The 18,289-nt window shown below is 37.8% G+C and overlaps 2 protein-coding genes across 16 annotated transcripts in view; one reads left to right on the forward strand and one right to left on the reverse strand.

Moving 5' to 3' along the window:
* The window catches only part of DPP4 (dipeptidyl peptidase 4), a 77,514-nt gene extending 76,373 nt beyond the window's left edge, over positions 1 to 1,141 (forward strand). For all 4 annotated transcript variants that reach the window (XM_082395284.1, XM_082395283.1, XM_082395285.1 and 1 more), the window contains exon 26: positions 27 to 1,141. In XM_082395284.1, coding sequence (XP_082251410.1) covers positions 27 to 128 — 102 coding nt within the window. In that variant the 3' untranslated portion in view covers positions 129 to 1,141. The remainder of the gene's footprint in view (positions 1 to 26) is intronic.
* Positions 1,142 to 7,535: 6,394 nt separating this feature from the next.
* SLC4A10 (solute carrier family 4 member 10) overlaps positions 7,536 to 18,289 on the reverse strand; it is a 301,412-nt gene continuing 290,658 nt past the window's right edge. For 10 of the 12 annotated variants that reach the window (XM_082395267.1, XM_082395273.1, XM_082395276.1 and 7 more), the window contains 4 exons: positions 16,755 to 16,822; positions 14,115 to 14,231; positions 13,238 to 13,276; positions 7,536 to 8,403 (listed from right to left, as the gene is read on the reverse strand). In XM_082395267.1, the coding sequence (XP_082251393.1) occupies positions 13,264 to 13,276; positions 14,115 to 14,231; positions 16,755 to 16,822 (198 nt within the window). In that variant the 3' untranslated portion in view covers positions 7,536 to 8,403; positions 13,238 to 13,263. The other 2 variants (XM_082395271.1, XM_082395269.1) reach the window with 2 other exon arrangements.

Consider the following 18,289-nt stretch of genomic DNA (forward strand, 5'->3'; position numbering starts at 1 on the left):
TCTGACCTTTCTTTTTCTCTCTCCAGTGGTATACAGATGAAGACCATGGGATCGCCAGCAGCACAGCACACCAACACATATACACCCACATGAGCCACTTCCTAAAGCAATGCTTCTCTCTACCTTAGCACCTTGGAACAGCATGCCATTTGAAGCTTCTGAAAAGCCACTTTTGCTCTCATTATCTCAAAACTGCACCATCAAGATGATGATGTTAAAAAAGTACACTCAAATCAAGAAATGTTAAGGTTACCTTTGTTCCCAAATTTCATATCTATAACCCGAAGTAGGGACTTCTGTCTTCGCAACAGATTATTACCTTACGGAAGTTTGAATTATTCAGTCTGGTTTTGTTTATTATTTAAAATCACTTCCATATCAGTTAGTGAAACAACAATTAAGAATTGTTTTCATGGGAGCTTTGCAGAGGTTCCCTGGGCAGCATTTTTTTCTAACTGGACTAGACTTGTTCTCTTCTTGGAAGGAATGACAGGATGTGGGCCGTGATGTCACCGAGGCAGGGGTAAGAAAAGAGGGGGTAGGGAAAGAAGCTGGCGAGGCTGTGAACCCCAGTCCAAGCCTGCTGACCCAACCAGGCTGCTACCAGCTCCTCAAAGAGCTGTTCACAGCCAGACTGGCACAGTTTTCTGAGAAAGACTATTCAAACAGTCTCAGGAAATCATATATGCAAAAGCACTGACTTCTGAATAAAACCACAGCAGTTGAATAGACTCCAAAGAAATGAGAGAGAAACTGCCAACAATGCAGGGCCCCCAGGTGCCAGTTATGGCTATAGGTGCTACAAAAACACAGCAAGGGTGATGGGAAAGCATTGTAAATGTGCTTTAAAAATACTGATGTTTCCTAGTGAGAGAGGCAGCTTGGAACGGAGATGTGAACACATCAGCTTGCCCTGTTAAGAGATGAAAATATTTGTATTGCAAATCCTAACTTGAAGGAGTCTTTGCATCAGTTTTTCTTATTTCATGTCTTTGAGCATCTAATTAAAAGAATATTTTAACTTCCTTGGACTTGTTTTTAAAAATTGAAAATTAGCTACAAATGTATGTAATATGATTCCCATTCTACATACGGTGGAATTTCTCCTGGTCAGTAATAAATGTGCCTTCATTTTTTCAGAGGTAATGAGTTCTGTGTCTTGAATCAGACCTAAACTGCATTGGCATATGGACACGCTTACTCAGAAAGGCTCTTGTTTATTTTGCTTGTTATCCCAAACTGCCTCGTAAACATGGAGAGGGTTCAGTTTTTGTAAGAAATAGATACATAGAAATGTGTTAAATTAAGCAATTCATAGCGATTTTATCTAATACATATACAATTACTGTTATCATACATATATATAAGCTTTTGAAAAATCAACTCAAAATAGTTTTGGTTATTTATATAATACATACTATATCATTTTATTCCAGGGAACTACGATGAGGCTCATAATATCAGATAATCTCGACAGTATCATCTTGGTAGCCCAGATGGCTCAGTAGAAGTAAAAAAAAAAAGTCAACAACTTAAGTGTTTAACTAATTATTTTTGGTTGACATAACGATATTAATGAAACCATGCATTTAAGATGCTGAGATAACTGAGGACACATAATATTTTTGTTCAATTATTTGCAAAATGGCCTTATTTTTAAAAATTGATTTTATGAACTCAAACATAGTTTCAAACATAGCTGGAAAAAGTTGTCCCAGACAGAATGAGTTACAGCATAAAAATCTAAAAATGGAAGAATTGGAAAAAATCTATCAATTCAACATGAGACTGGTGAGTCATGCATAGGAATGAACAGAAGATTGTGAAATTGTTTCAACTGTATTTTCAGCGCATGGCATTGAGTAATTAAGTCTCAAAATATCATTCATTCATTGGAACCATAAGCCAACCTTCAAACCCTCTAGGGCTCTTGTCATAATTCTAATAATAGACTGCAATCATTGTGAGTAGCTGGACCCATCTTTGCGGAAGATTTTTTATATCCAGAAACAGTAATCATAGGTCATATGTTCACATCCTGGATTGAATTAGTAATCATAAAGCAAATTAAGTAAAAATTCTCCTTTTATCTTAATTGAAACCAGATATTGTGCAATATCAGGTATTGTTCAGACATTAATAAGACAATTTTACAACAGTAGATGTACAATATCAGATACTATACAGATATTAAGATGATTATATAATATCTGATATTGTACAACTATTGTACAATGTCAAAACTGTATGAATTTATTGTTTCTTTAGTTTCAAAACGTGCCCATGTTTTCTCTGGAGCCCAGAGGTAATAAAAAAAATCCCAGCAAGTATTTTTCACATAATGAGGGTTGCAAATGGTGATGATGTGACTGAAGTTAAAGTAAATTTCATCTGACCCTCATAGGACAAGTTTTACTCTCCAGTAACAGTTTTAAATTAGTTTATTGAGGAAGGAAGTTAAATTGACAAATAAATTCGAGATAGACTTAGCCTGAGGGTAGGTTTGAAACACACAGGAACTAGCCATACCAGTAAGATGTGCAGACTTGCCTGCCTTTCACTGTCGCAGCCTCACCAGGCACCTGGATGCTAAGATCCTTTCGTAAACAACCTGTTAAGAGCGCACGGGTGCCCAGGAACAGACGCGCCAAAGGAAGGGAGAAATTGTCACATCCCTTCTATGGATACAGTGTTTCTTTTTAAAGTTTTGATCAAGATTTTTAGAAAATCACTTTACAAATTATTTTCGAACTTTTTTAAATTGGAAATCTTGCCAGAAATGATTACATACCTCCATGCTTTCTTAAATAACCGGCATAGACCATAATTCAATGCATCGTGATGACTCAAGGCCACCACCATGAAGATCATTGATCTCATCAGGCTGTATGTCATTCTGAGTGTTTTATATTCACAGGTGGTCACTGAGGCTAGTAGTTTCACCACTTGGCATTTGTTGCTTTTGCTCTAAGTTGATATGATAATTCCAATTTATAAAACTATTAGATTTGTACAATATTTAAGATTCAATAAGCTCTAAATGAAAATACCAAAACAGAAGAATGGGTTTTTTTCAGAGTAAAGTAAGAGAATTTTGTTCTTCCAACTTTGTGACAGCAGTGTCCGAGAACAGTATTACATACATCCTGAAAGATCTGGAGTGTGTATTCAGGATGCCTGAGGGACACGGGTGGTTGAGAATGAGAGATGAATGTGCGTAATAAAGCATAACGTCACTACCCTTAAGAAAAGCTCAGAGCATGGGATTAATAAGACCAATGTCATGCTCAGTAGAAATGTATCATCTCTCCGAATGTCACCTTTCTGTGACAATATTAACATTTAAACTCAAGACTTTGAATTAATAAAAAGAAAGATAATTTTCTTACTGCCAAATTGAGAAGGGTGTCTTTTCTGGAATTGAACTCCAGCAAACTCAGTCAAAATTCTTATTCTAAATAATCTTTCAACTGAGCAGTCACCCCAAGTTTGTCAGATTATTTAAAATGCATGTCTGGTGAAAAGTGTGACCCATCAAACAACGAAAACTCTAATTGTTCCAATTAGTTTCTCCTATCCAAAGTCATGATATTTGTGACTTGTGAGCAAAAATAGTATTTCATTGAGTAGGTTTGGTTTCTAGTGTTAATCACAGAAGGATGAGTGACAAAGAAAATGTAACATACTGAGAAGAAATATTACTCAACCCAATTCTGGTTGCATGAGCCAGAATGACTGCCTGGTTAAGGGGGAAGGTGGCCACATCTTGCCTCCTGCTGGACAGTAAGTGCACTCCAGCCGAGGCTAGGCGAACGTGGTTTAGAATCTCAGCATCGAGACTCACAGTAAGGAACATTTTAAAGAACATTGCTTAGCCTCTTTGAACCCCAGTTACTTAATTTGAAAGAGATAACAAAATACCTACCTCCCATACCTGTTGCATTGCTGTGAAGGTTTATACACCATGCCTGGTTTGATGATTCCATGGGTACACCAGTTCTCCCCTTAGGCGTCTTGTGTCCGCAGGTTTTGGGCATATGAAGGTGCTCAGTAAGCTTTTGCTTTTGTTCCAGTGCTGCCATGTCAGTGAGAATCCTTTCTGGATCCTTAATGATTCTTAATAAACTGAGAGGCCACATCTTCGATATATTTTACTTATGATTCTGTCTACAGCCTTTGCTGGCCAAATAAACAGCAAAGCGCAGAAAGAACTAGGCTCCGGAGAGTTACAAAGAAGGGATAAAACACTATTCTTACCTTCAAGGAGCTTATAAACAAATGGAAGAAATCCATGACTCTACACACACTTGAAGGTAAAAGTACCTAGATCTAAAGCTAAGTCTATGGGTGGATGAGGTAAGTGGGATGAAAAGGTGAGCAGGGGGAGGGTGGTTTCTGGACTCATATGAGCCAGCCATTGGCTGAATTTTGTATTACACTTAGATTTCTTTAATTTTCTCAGGGTTACTGCTGATACCATGTTTTTCTGAACATTTTTGAAAAATACAACCCCAAACATTATATAAAGGAATGCTCTATGTGAAAGGATTTATCATAAAGTTCTTGTGCCTGTAGTTACTTATTAAGTACCTACAGAATATGCTTGAGCCTGTTTTGTTTCAATCATAATAAAAGTTTATAGACCACTCAATGAGAGTTTGGTTTGAGTCTCTGAGAGTCATCCTGAGTACAGGATCCCTAAGGAAATAAGTTCACTTTTCCCCCACTATGTTTTCTACCGTGCTGCCAGACTAATCTTTCCCCAAATGCATGCCTCTCCATTACTGAAAACTCTTAATGGATAAAGTTGAAATATCCTAACATAAAATTTAACATCATTTATAATGTCTCCAACTTGTATTCCTACCTTTTCATACAGGTCCCGACTACACTCCTAACACTCCACCATATTGGGCTGTCTGCTGGATTTCAAATATGTCATACATCACATATGTCAGGCTCCTGTTATACCACATATATTTACTTTCTATTTTATTTTTTCAATACTGACATGTTTGAGATCTTTGCAGTTCTTGGAGTAGGTTTCCTTCCCCATATCCATCTTAATTCATACTCTACCTCTTATATAACATTTTCTTCAAACTTAGCCCTACTCAAAATTCCATCCTTGAGTTACTCACTTCCATCGTACAACCAACTCAGTACACATCACATTATGTTACAGGTATGTGTCTACCCTGCCCTTAGAAGCGAGGCTCACAGTCCTATTTTCAAAGTTCCAGCACCAAAAGTAGTGGCCATTACACCAATAGAAACTGTAATGAAGTGACAGCTGTGTCCGTGAGCTACAGTTTTCTAAGGAAAACACCGAAAGAGCTCTCTAAAAGTATTACGAGTAATGCTTGAATATTGGGCTCCTTCAAGGGGACTGATTACAAGCAGACTTTCAAAGTAGATATTTAGAGAATCATCATATTACCCAAATTACTCTCATAAAATTTTCAAATGGTTGTAATCTCATTTCATTGTATGAATACACAAGAGAGATATATTGGAAAATTTGGAGAGCAATATTGCAATGATAGTAAAATAGTCCCACCCTTAGAAGCAAAGAGGCTAAAGTTCAATAGAAACAGAGGTAGATCAGTGTAGGTTAAAAAAATAATGAGCCACACTTTTAAAAGCCAAGAAAAATCCTAAAAGATTTAGGGATTGTGTTGAAATACAAGTCGCTAGTGAATCATCAATGGAGAGCTTCTATAAGGCTAAACTACACCAAGGAGATACTCAAATTATATCTAGGAGAAATTTCCCAATATTGAAGGCTGTTAAGTGATAGCAATTACAAAGTAAACGCATGAGTCAAGAGAAAAATACTAACCAGTACATTACAGTTCTGAATGCAGTTACCTCCATAACATATTGCTAGATGGCTACAAAAGAATAGTGGTCCCATCTGATCTACTGTAACAAACAGGGAGATGACAAATTTTAGAAAATGCTTTTCCCAAGAGGGGTAAAAACCGAAGCCTAAGGAGTTCTAGTAATGGGAAATCCTACTAAGGATCTTAGAAGCTTTTACTAGTCATGGGTACAATGTCATTTGTATCTAAGTCACTGCTCTCCGGGAAAATGAAGAGGTACATCCTAATATACCTCTCATCATAGTTTGTTCATAAAGTTCAAATTGTTTGAATACTCTTGAAACGTCTACATCACCAAGTTTGTTTAACATCACGGGTGTGTCTAAATTTAAGGATTACGTTCAATCAAAATGTTCTACATTGATAAGGAAAAAAAGACAAAACACTTTGCATCACAATTTAAAATTTGCAAGTAAATTAGTTAGGATAAATATTTATTTCCACATAACATTTCTTAGTTGTGAAAAACACAATATCCTAGTCACATTTACACATTACTTAAACTTTGCAATAAATTACATTCAAGATATTCAGTAATTTTGACCAGGAATCTGAAATTAGGAGGAAATATATAACACTACATTTTTCTTATATTTTATATGATTTCAAAATATTAAGATTAACATAGGGATAGCATTAAAATTCACACAAGAACAAAATGACTATAAAAATACTCAGAAATACAGAATTTCATTGGATATGAGTGCTTATTCAAATAGGTGATCATGTGAAGGTTTTAATTCACTATGATCATTTTAAACAGAACAATTATTAACATATTAAAACACTAGGAGGCTGCTTTTGGGACTGACTAGCATGTACAGCTAGTCTAAATCATAAAACAATGGGCATGGTTACATGTAGTATCTGTATTATAAAATACACAAAGGCAATGCATTTGGAATGTAAAGTTTCTGTATTTTTCCTTGGCATTTATAAACACAGACTTTATTAACTACAAACTCTTCTTATATTTTTTAGGCTTATGTTCCATAAACGAAATGGCTCCTTGAAAGACTGTGAGGGAAATTTTACAGAAGGCATCAAAATGTTGAACCCAGTGGAGGCTTTGTTGTTTATTTCCTTCATAAGCTTAATCACAAGAGGATTTGTTTTGGTTTTATTTTTCACTTTTCATGTACACTTATACTCAGAATATTAATTCATAGTTTGGGAAAGCCACAGGGCTCTGAATTATTGTAAAACTGGACGCTGAAGATTATAAGGTTGATGATCATTGGTAATTCTTAGGAAACAAGAGCACTATGAGATTTCGTCTTTATTAATTCACATTCATTTGAAGTGAAATAAAATACTGTATTTTTAGTAATGCTCAAAAATTCTTAACTTTCCTTCCTCTCATACAAACTTAGTCAAGATGGATTATTTCATATAGACTGAAATATCTACAGAAGCGTCTCAAACAGAATCTGAAATTTTCATTTAAAAGATTATTTTTCTACAGCATGCATTTAATTAAAACGTGGAAAAGAGCTCTGCAGAAGAAAAAATGACAATTGGAGACCTATCAGTCTAACATTAGAACATGATTCAGAAGCAGCATTAAGCAGTCCATGACCTTTAGCAGTGGAATAACTGTACAGGAGTGGAATTTCATGTACAATAACTCACCATGTGGCATTCCACAAGTATGTATATAATAGGTTTATTTGGAAAACACTTTTGTCAATGGGAGGTAAATTTAACAGCATATTTCTGATAAAGATTTATATTGAAAATCTCACAAAACCTACAAAGTTTTTCTAAAGCATTTCATACAAGCCTAGTATATGATCATGTAATCACAACCTGAATATTAAGCAAATACTACTTGACTCTTTGCATTAGTATCTGATTCGTTTAAACAAGTTGTGAATAGGTTTCCATATATATTTTTCAAAATGACTTTAAGTTTTAGTTACATATAAATTCTTAAGTATTAAATGTATCATATTAAATCAAGGAAATGCATAAATACAATTATTAAAAAATGCTTTCAAACTAACTTTTCGATTTGGGTCTTTCGAAATAAGTCACTAATGCTAAGCTATAAAAAATAAAAAGAAGTAAGACTACCTTTCAGAATTCTTCTAAATGAAATTATCAGGTATCTTCAGGTCCCTAAGTAGGAAAATACAAACTAGGTAATATGACTTATCTCTTTAAGAAAGCTATTGCTCTCGTAAAACTGACAATGAGAATCTAGTGTTTACAAATGTCTAAAATACAGCAAGGAACACAGAGATTCTTGCATTAGCTATTGTATATGCTCACAAGGGTGTCTCACTGTTCAGAAGTTTAAACACAGAAATGAAACGAGTATTGCACTACTTACAGTATGAAGGTGGATTTGGGATGAAAGACAGAATTTATAATACATGATCAAAGCAGTTTTATGAATAATTGTGGCACTCCTCTCATATATATGTAAAAAATAAATTGAAGATCAAGTCATAGACAAGTCTCCCTGTCAACACCTTTCCCTGAGTCAGCTTTCTTCTCTTTTCGGCTTTCAATGCTACAGGGGAAAAAGGAGAAATGTATTATTTCAATCCAGCATGGCTACTGGGAGGTCTGCTGGTTCAGACACAAAACCCATCAACCCCAAAGCACCACAAGGGCCCTTAGGCATTGCTCTTTCATGCTGCGAAGCATAGATAGATAGCAACAACTAAAATCCTCTGCACTCAGTGAGACAGAAACCAAGAACTGCAGAAAAAGGGAAATTCAAAAAACAAAAACTAAAAAACAAAAACCAGACATTTTAAAAACAGTACCCAAAGCATGCAAGATTAATACCATGGTCCTCATTTGTGCAAATGAATCACTGATGATTGTTGAAAATGCCAGTCATGCCCCTGTCTTAAGATAGCACTGACACGATGAATGACATAAACAAGATGTCGCAGTAGGTATTTCTGGGCCCTGCTGCAAGTGGCGCATCCTTTGTGCACAGACTGGATTCTGATCTTTGGTGAGAACTGCGCTGTCGTCCAGAGGACAGACACGCCTCTGCTGGTCGGGAGGACCCGGTCACCCCGCACACTGCCCTCCAAACACCTGTGCCGTCTCTTCACAGACAAACCCTCCTCCTGTCCATCAGAGGAACGATGTTTCACCTCACTCCTTCCAGAATAAACTCATTCCCAAGTGGCTTCTGTTTTAACTGCTCTCCAATTAACTTTATCAATGGGCAAACTGGTAATGTGACTCTATTATTTTTTAAAAACTATTTTTCCGATGTTCACTTTTCCTACTCTCAAGTTGACACCTTTCACGCGAAATTCAAATAATGCGCTGACATGCATGAAGCTCACACCAAGAGCAGTACGTGCGTACTCCCGAGGGCCAGCTCTGCTCCCTCCCGGCCACGTCTGGCACAGGCCAAGCCGAACGCTGAGGCCCCTCCGGGCCCCTCCTGCTGCTGCCTCGAGGGCAACCCACAGCCGGCCGCTGGGGCCCTGAGCTGCAAGAACCCACACATTTTCACTGTTCACTTGGGCTCTTAATATAACTATGAGATAGTTGATGGTGGGGAAACCCTTGGTTTTATATAACTCTTCTCCAAATAAGAAAGAGACAGTTAAAGCCCCCTTTTTCCTACAGGGCCTCCTGTGCAGCTTTCGTAGTGGTCAATAACTTAAGACACATTCTAAGAGTGTGCTTTTTAAATTGTTTTTCCTCCAATTCAAGCTAGAAACAGCCCTTCTCAGTTGTCACCGCCACCCGGCGCCATCAGGTAAGAAGTGCCGGAGCTTCTGCCATCTCTGGCGCGCCGCCAGCGCTGAGAGCTGGTGTGAGCGGGTGTCGACAGCACCCGGGCTTGTGCCTGCCACACTTCTCAGCACACAGTACTTACAGGTCAGAGCAAAGCCACTCTTCCTCTTTTCTGTTCTCCTTCCATGAGAAGAGATGACAGTGTGCACATGATGTGTTGAGAGGCTTAATTGTATTTTTAACTCCTCTATCTGCATGACTCACTTTCTTCTACTTTAAGTTCCTTTCCGATGACAAGTGCCTGCTACGCTACTTTCCAAATTAACTTTTCCCTGGGTGCTACCTGGCTCCCAGTGTCTTCTGCCAAACAAAGCCAATGAGAAAAGGCAGCGGGGGCAGGTAGAGGAAGCCCTGGGCTTGGAGTCGGAAGATGACATTCAGTTTCAGGAAGCTAAGAATGAGCTGTGTGACCTTGGACTAGCTGTTTAATTTCTCTGGGACTTGGTTTCCTCATCTGCACACTAGTTTTGGACTAAATGGCCTCTAAGTTTTCTTGTAGCTTGAATGCCAGAATTCTGAGGCTGGTAGTCTCAATTCCAATGAGCTCTAACTTTTGAAAGATAGAAAAGCACATTCTATCTGTAGGAGACTGTGGGGACGGAGACATACTGGTCTCTACACATTCCCAGTTCCTGTGGGCACAACGCTCCATAACCTTTCGATAAGTGAGCAAATTCCCAGTGGCACTATTAGCCATCAGGCAGTGAAAACAAAGTGAGTCATAAAGTCAATATCATTCACAGACATGCTTCCTCCTGACCTTCTGCTTTGGTCATACTGGTTGTTTGGTTACAAAACAATAACCAATTAAATGATTGGGCTTTTTTTTCCCCCCATCTTTAAAACCAGTGGTTCTGATATCAGATCAGATTGCAGCAATGAAGCAGAAATTTTATAACCAGCTCAAGACTTCTATGAAAAAATATTATTGACTTGAATCTTCTTGGTGCATGGCTATTACCCTCTTTATTCTTTGTTACATTCATTTTCAGGATGCCAATCAATTCTAAACTTCCATTGTAATAAATATATTATATCAATATATATTTATTAAATGTATATCATATCTATTACATGCTACTACAATAAACACATATTGCATATCTATTATATACCAGGTACTTTGTAAGGACCAAGGGACACAAGATGGATGAGACAAAACATAAGGAAGTAATATTTCAAGAGAGGGCAAAATGTGACCCAGTACCTTCATGCTGCCAGGCACTGTGTGAAACTGTTATTTGTCAATGACACCATAGTAGTTGATATACACAACATTTACCAAGCAGTCATGAGAGGGCTGAGGCTTAGGAGATTAGAGCAAAGAAGCATCCAGCATGGAAGGGGGCGGGGGTGTGGGGACAGGAGAGCAGGGGCCGTGTCCCTAGACCCTAGCCTCTGCCACCAAGGCAAAGCCAAGCGCTGCCAGGTACCTGCCCAAGAAATGCTGGTCTTGGGTGTCAGTGTATCATGGCAGTTGCTCACCTATTCTGATGCGATGTGGTTTTTAATGTGACCTATTTCCATCAATTCATTTAAATAAGCTGTGGAGGAGCTTGTCCCATGTATGTACAGTGCTGCTGAGCTAGGATCAAATTAGACATCCTGCAGATGTGGTAGAACCTGCAGTCAGTTCTTAGATCCTTCTTTCAGTTTAGCTGGGTGAATTTTTTTGGACAACATAAAGCGAATGAAATAACGGAGAAAATATAACTGCTATGCCAAATTCCACTCAGAAAAGGTATCTAGGCTTCTCTGATAGGCATTGGGGCCTATAGTGGGGGATAGGATGAAAACACCTAGGGGTGGGGTGTCAGAGACTGCTGGGAAGCCAGCTGAGGCCTCGAGAGAGAGACCCTGAGAACCTGGTCTTAAGGGCGTTTTTTGCCAATGGACACGCTAGCAGGTATAGCATTTTTATAGTTCCTGGTCATCACACTTCAGTGCCTTCAACAGATACCAAGAGAAAGTGGTGGCTTTGGGAGAGTATTGCTGTTGTTAGTATTGGTGGTTTTAGGATTTCTGGAAGCCACACTCTTTCTGCCAGTTTCCTCTGTTATGAAGAAGAAAGACATTAAAAACTAACCGAGAGAGATTTTTCACGTGGAAAGCTACAGATTTTATCACATTTAAAAGTAAAGAAAACTGGGTAAACTTTCATTCCACAATAGTTTTGAATCTCATGTTAGTGGGAACATAGGTTCAAAGAATAAGAAAAAAGTGGTTATATGAAAATATAAAGGGTGATCTATTTAAAATTGAATCTGCTTTTAGGCACACTACATTGTTCACTAGAATTAGTCTACTGTGAGAAGTAATCTGACACATATTTTAAACAATTGAGTTTTTCTGGTGAAAAGCATCACGTGACTTACTTACTTTAAGGAGTACCTAAAATATCATGCCATAAAACTGTTGCTTGAACCAAGGAAAAATAGAGAAAGAGTTTTCACTATGGAGCTGTAGAGTACAGGAAGAAAAGCAATCTCTAAGTCTGATTGTCTCAAATTCTTCACATATTCCCATGGCTGGCATTTTATTTTGAGCTCGTAAACCTGGACTTTACATTTTTAAAAATCAGAGAAACGCCATAGTTTTAATGAGAAAGGGTCCACAAGCATATATTTCAATAGGTTTGAGAAACTGCCCTTCTCATGACTGATTTTCTTCCAAGACGTCTAGCAAATCAGAACTACTGTGAGGATGACTCTATCAGACTGTGGCAGGGATCTTTGGGAAAAGAAGATAAAGCATGTTTTAGAATAAAATATTACTTCTGCTTGAGCCAAGCAAAGAAATACATGAAGATTTTAAAGCCTTGTTAAAAGACAGAAAATATCAACCAAAAGTCTTTGAGAGAGCCTGTTGAGTAACTTACATTAACCTCCTTTTGGAGCAAGTGGTGGAGGTATTCGAAGGAGAGAAAGAGAGGGAGAGGGGGAGAAGAGGGAAAAGGAGAGAAAGAGAGAGAGAACATGAAGTAATCCCCCAGCTTTATGGGGGGAAGACTCCTAGACTCTCTGCACATCCACTGTTGGTGTTGTTTATGCTGTTTAAGATAGATATGACACTGAAGCAGCATGCCATTTTGGGGTGACAAAAACCATCAATAAGAGATATCCTCTAAGTCTAATGTCGCCTCTTTTTCTAACCCATGTTTCCAGATAGTTCTCATGAAGATAAAGCTTGCAGTTTTGGAAGCATGGTGGTGCGTAAATGGAAGTTCCCAGCTTTGCAATTTCTTAATTCAAGGGATAAATTTTCTTTTTCAAATATAGAGATTTGATGTTATTATTAAATACAGTTCTAAGAGGTTTGTTGATTTATATATGATGCATTTGTATAAGTCATGTGGGGAAAAAAGTTTACTCAAGTTTCAAACCCTCTTAAAGAGCTGAGTGGTTATAGGAACACCGTAAACACTCAATGTGACACTGGATCTAAACCCAAGACTCTCCACGCCTTTTGCCTCCCCAAAACTCACACAAAGAACATAGGCTGACCAGGTTTCTAGAAGACACCATTTAACAAAAGGAAATGCAACCAAGGAATAGGTTTGAGGGAAAGGGTCTTACCTTTGGGGAATCAGCTTCTAGAGTGATTAGGAAGGGGAGCTTATGACAAAAATGTAATATAAAAATTAAGTAGAAAAAGTTAATTTAAGGTCATGAAAATAAAGGAAATTAATAATTAAACACCGTCCCAAATCCCTCAATCACTCTTTAATAAGAAGAAATATTAGCATAATACAGAGATTTTTCTTCAGATCAACATCTAAGAAGACTGGATGATTTGAACTCTTATTTATAAATTCTGGAAAATGCAGTTGGAAATCCTGTGATGACTCTTGATATTTAAGGACACACTCTTCCCACCTCATGCATTTAAAACTATCATCCACAACTGCAGGAGTTGTTTGTAATGTTTGCATACAGAGAAGTAAAAATGGATAAAACTTTCTGGAACTGAAAGTTTTGGGGTAAAAAGGTTACGGAAGGTTTTTCAGGGGGTTGGAATAAGGGACTGGAAATAATCTAAATACAAAATTACCATTGCATGTGCCACATGGGTTTTAAAAAGGACAACAGGAGAATGAAAAACGTGGTCAGGCATCTAAGTGGGACCTGAGAAGTGGGTGATGAGGGAATACACTAAAATCCTACTGCAAAAGAGTAGGCCAAAATGAATGTCCAAAAATGTCCTGCATTGGGACTCATTTATAGCACCATTTCTCCCCACTGTCATAGTTTTGGAGTGAGCTTTCAATTTGAAAGGGAGATGTTGAAAACATACCAACAAATGTGATAATTGCGATTTCTACCCACTTTTTAAAAGAATTTTCTGAAAGATTTTAGATCTAAGTGCAATGGAAACCAATGCTATTCTTTTAATGGATTCATGTCATTAAATGACTGGGATCATTATAAATTCACATTATTTTAGAATTCAAACCTTTTAGAAGGAAAGCTTGACTCCTTATCTTTTGAGTTATCGGCAGTAATCAGAAGGTTCCTCCACAAGGCAGTCTTTGACATTTCATCAGAAATATTGATCACAGATGGATCATCTCTAGATAGGAGTTTACGCAAAATGAAATAATAAACATTAAATAAGAAACTGCAGTTATCTAGCGATAGACACTAAATATAGGACAGTCTTATGCGTCTGTACAGTATTTTTGATAATTAAAAATTAAGTATTAAATAGTTCTCTCCCCAAAAACTATGAAGAATAAAAAATCTAAATGAAAGATTCTAGTTATATAGAAACTGGTTTGGGGTACAGTTTTCCTAATCCATTTCAAGTGACAGAGTTTAGGTTCTGCATGTTCATTGCTGGGCCTCTTGCCTCTACATTCATAGCCCAGCAGAGCTCTTCCCACCTCCGCTCAGACTCGACAGTGGCTCCCACCCACTCAAAAGCCCAGTAGATGGGCTGTAAGACCCTGTCCCTACCCTTACCCTCTAACTTCACCTTCTGCTATTACACCCCCGGCTCCTTCCTCTCCAGCCACAATGCAATGGCCTCCTGACTGTCCTGGGACACTACAGGCTTTCTGTTCCCTCAGGGCCTTGTACTTGCTCTTCCCTCTGCCTATAACGTTCCTTTACGTGGTATAACCCTTTCCTTCCTTAGTTCAAATGTCACCTGCTCAGACAGGCCTTTGCTGACTGCTCCATTTAAAATTTCTGTTTCCATCGCCTCATAGCAACCTCACCCCTCTTTTTTGCTTTGTGTTTTTGTTGCACTTTTCACCGTTTGAAATACTGTACTACATGACTTGTTCATTTGTTTACTTCCTGTCTCCCCTCACCTCTACTCTACTTGAATATAAGCTTCATGAGAACAAGGATTCTTGCCCATTGGTCCCCTGCTGTTCCCCCACGACCTAGACAGAGCCTGGCACTTGGTATCCATTCAATAAATATTCATTGAATAAATGAAGGCAGCCTGTGTGTTTGACAGAGGTTTTTCCAAATGACTGGGGGAGCCTGTAATATCAGGGTCTGTACTATGCTGGATGCATTTTTTACATTTTAAAACTGAACCAATTATAGGTGCCATTTAGAACTCTCCAAAACATTCCCAGGGCTAGAAAGGCAACCAAATATCAACAGAGATAAAACACAGGCCAAGTCACAGAAAGTTTCATTGGGTGAGAAATCAGTGCTCTTCTTACCACACGTAAAAAAAGATTCTCTGCTGTGGAAAAAGTCATGTTCTACAGAAATTCCAAGCTGACCTCACATGCCCCTCATTGTGGACATTCACAGGAGGGCAACAAATTCCATTTTGAAGAGGAACACTGAGAGTCTGGAGCAAAACAGGTCTCACAGGCTCCTTCCTTGCCCAATCTGGACATGTGTTCTTTAATACCTCTAATTCATCCAGCCCTTGGTAACTCAAAGCATGAGATCAACTAGTTTCCAAAAGAGTGTCATGTAGAATATAAGTTTTTCATGATATTATGTGAAAAAGAGTCTTGTGAGCAAAAGAGTTCAGAAAATGCTGGATGCAACAACGTTAAACTTTTTTTTTTTTAATGCCAGTACTAGAGTCTTTAATGTGCCAATGTGCATTGTGAATCTCTAAATTAAAATGTGGTATGGAACATTTTTCAGACTAATTAAACCACAAAATCCTTTTAAGAGGGGTACCACAGAGACTAGGTAGATTTCTATAGAATACAGTTGGGAATATGCTGATTCAACTAAACAATCAACAGGATTTTAAAATTTAAATATTGTAAAAAAAAAAAAAACAAGAAAGAGAGAGAGAAAGAAAGGAAAAATGCCTTCTAGACTTGTGCTCACTCTTAAGTGGTAGATAATTATATTTTTTAAATCTAGGGAATATGGTCTTACAGTTAGACCCTGAAGATCCACTCCTATTTTTTTAACACTATGAAAAATCTCCTCCTCAGACAAATGTCTTCTATGCTTTTTTACTGGTATGGCCCTATATTATCCTTAAGCACTTTGAGATCATATATATAATTTTTTGCCAAATACTTTCAAAAGTTTTATTATAACTTAGAGGAGTCTGCCTTTTTTCTTTTTTTGCTCTGTCTTTGTGCATAAAGAAGATTAGCACAATCTTCTTTATGGAGAGTTACATAAATATTTCCTAAAACGACTGGTATAACTGAATCCTTCAATTCAGGAAATGGCTTATCTCTTTGGAAGTGTCTTTTTGAAGGGGTAAACGCTGTTTCTCCCAGAGTTCAAACATTTACATGTGATGAATTTAGTAAATACCTAGCATTTATCCCAGAATTGAATCTTGACCTGTCTTCAGGTACTACTTTCACAGAATATGAAAGAGAGCTTTCATATTCATTATAAAATAGGAGAAGACTTCAGACAACAGCTCCCTGCCTCGCTTCATTTTAAGCAACTTGGCTATAGTCAGCGTCTAGTGGCAGAACTTAGTACTGGGACAGGGTAATCTAACACCTAGTTTCAGTTCTTTCTACTCTAACACAACGTCAACAAACCTCTATAGGAATCCACGCATATGAAATTCTTAAGTAGAGTGTACAACAACACATTCCATTACTCATATTGGTGTGTTTTTACATTTATATCTTACCTATAGTGCCCTTCCAGTGGGAGTTGTACTGTGCCCTCATCTTCCATAGCTAGCATACTTTGTTCTTCCTGGCAAGACAAATGTAAAATATACAAAGTGAACCCGATGAGTCTCCACTTTACATTAAAGAAGAAACAGAGATTAATGTTTCACTATCTCATTAACCTCAGAACCTTCCACTTTGTTTGCATTTATTAATGCTAGCACAGGTCTTTTCAATAAAGCATCAGCTACCAAGAACATAAGTAATTAATGAGTCTTATACCACAAAGTAATTTAAATGCTAACAATAACCTCCTTCATGTCACTCAATGTAAAACATGGTTATTTTCCAAGATTTTTTTTTAAATAATCTAAATTTTACAAGGACAAACATATGGGTAATGTAATCATTTTCATTGTTGAAATTACATTCCCAGAATGCTCTGTTAGAAAGGAATGAGAGATGTATTTAGGGCAGTGGTTTTCAAACTTTAGTTTACATCAGAATCACCTGGAGGGGTTATTAAAAATACAGATTACTGGGCCACACCTCCAGCGTCTGATTCAGTCGATTTGGACCAGGTCCCAAGTAACACATCTAACAAGCTTCCAGGTGATGCTGATTATGCTGGTCTGAAGACAATACTTTGAGACTTGGAAATAGACGGTAGAAGATATCTTCCTCTCTGGACCAAAACACAGGAGTGCTTTCCACTTAGACTCATCGTAAGCTTTTGTTTTAGGCCTCAGATTTCTTCTTACAATGACAATGTTCCACCCTCCCCCAAAGGATGGTAATGCTTCATACATTCATTTCTTCATATATGATGTTTTAAAAGTATATCTTTGGGATGAAGATAATCTTATGTAGCACTGAAATGTCCTGGTTTAGTGTTCAATAATGTTATAACTAACCTTTTTCCATGTACCAAAAAATAAACATAGTTATCTCCAGATTATAGCTCCTATTTAATGCATTTATTTTCGAGTGGGTCAATTAGGAACATTCAAGTTTAGAGAACTATTTGGGGCCATTTAAAAATGTTAGAATTATCGGCTCTAATTCCAGAACTGGAATTTTAAGTTGTGTAGAGATGAAGAGCTAGGTGACTTTCCTGACCAAATGGGAACTGAAGACAGAAAACAGGGAAGGCCCTGGAGCCTCATTGCTTTCCCTCTTTCAGGAGCTTAGCAGTAGCTTGGCTGGTCTAAATCAGGTTCCAGAAACACATGACTTTTGGCTGATGTCATTATTCCTGGCATGCAAGACTGTTCCTAGGGTCCTCAACTTGCATGCTGCCTAGTCTAACAAACCATTGCCGTATTTCTTGTTACTTAAAGAAACAGTGTTTCCTACAGTCTCTTCAGCTAACCTATGAATGTATAACGTAATGTGTGGGCAGGTCTCGTTTTTACTCTTGAAGTGCTCTCCCTACACATCTGACCTGTGACTAAGGCAGGCTCCCCTCTGCTGGGACCTTAGCCATGCTGCATACAGAATATCTATGCTCAGCCTATGCTGTGAATAATGGAGAGGCCAGGGGACTGTATGA

This window comes from Balaenoptera borealis, assembly GCF_965194805.1.
Source record: "Balaenoptera borealis genome assembly, chromosome: 6".
In the NCBI taxonomy this organism is placed as follows: domain Eukaryota; kingdom Metazoa; phylum Chordata; class Mammalia; order Artiodactyla; family Balaenopteridae; genus Balaenoptera; species Balaenoptera borealis.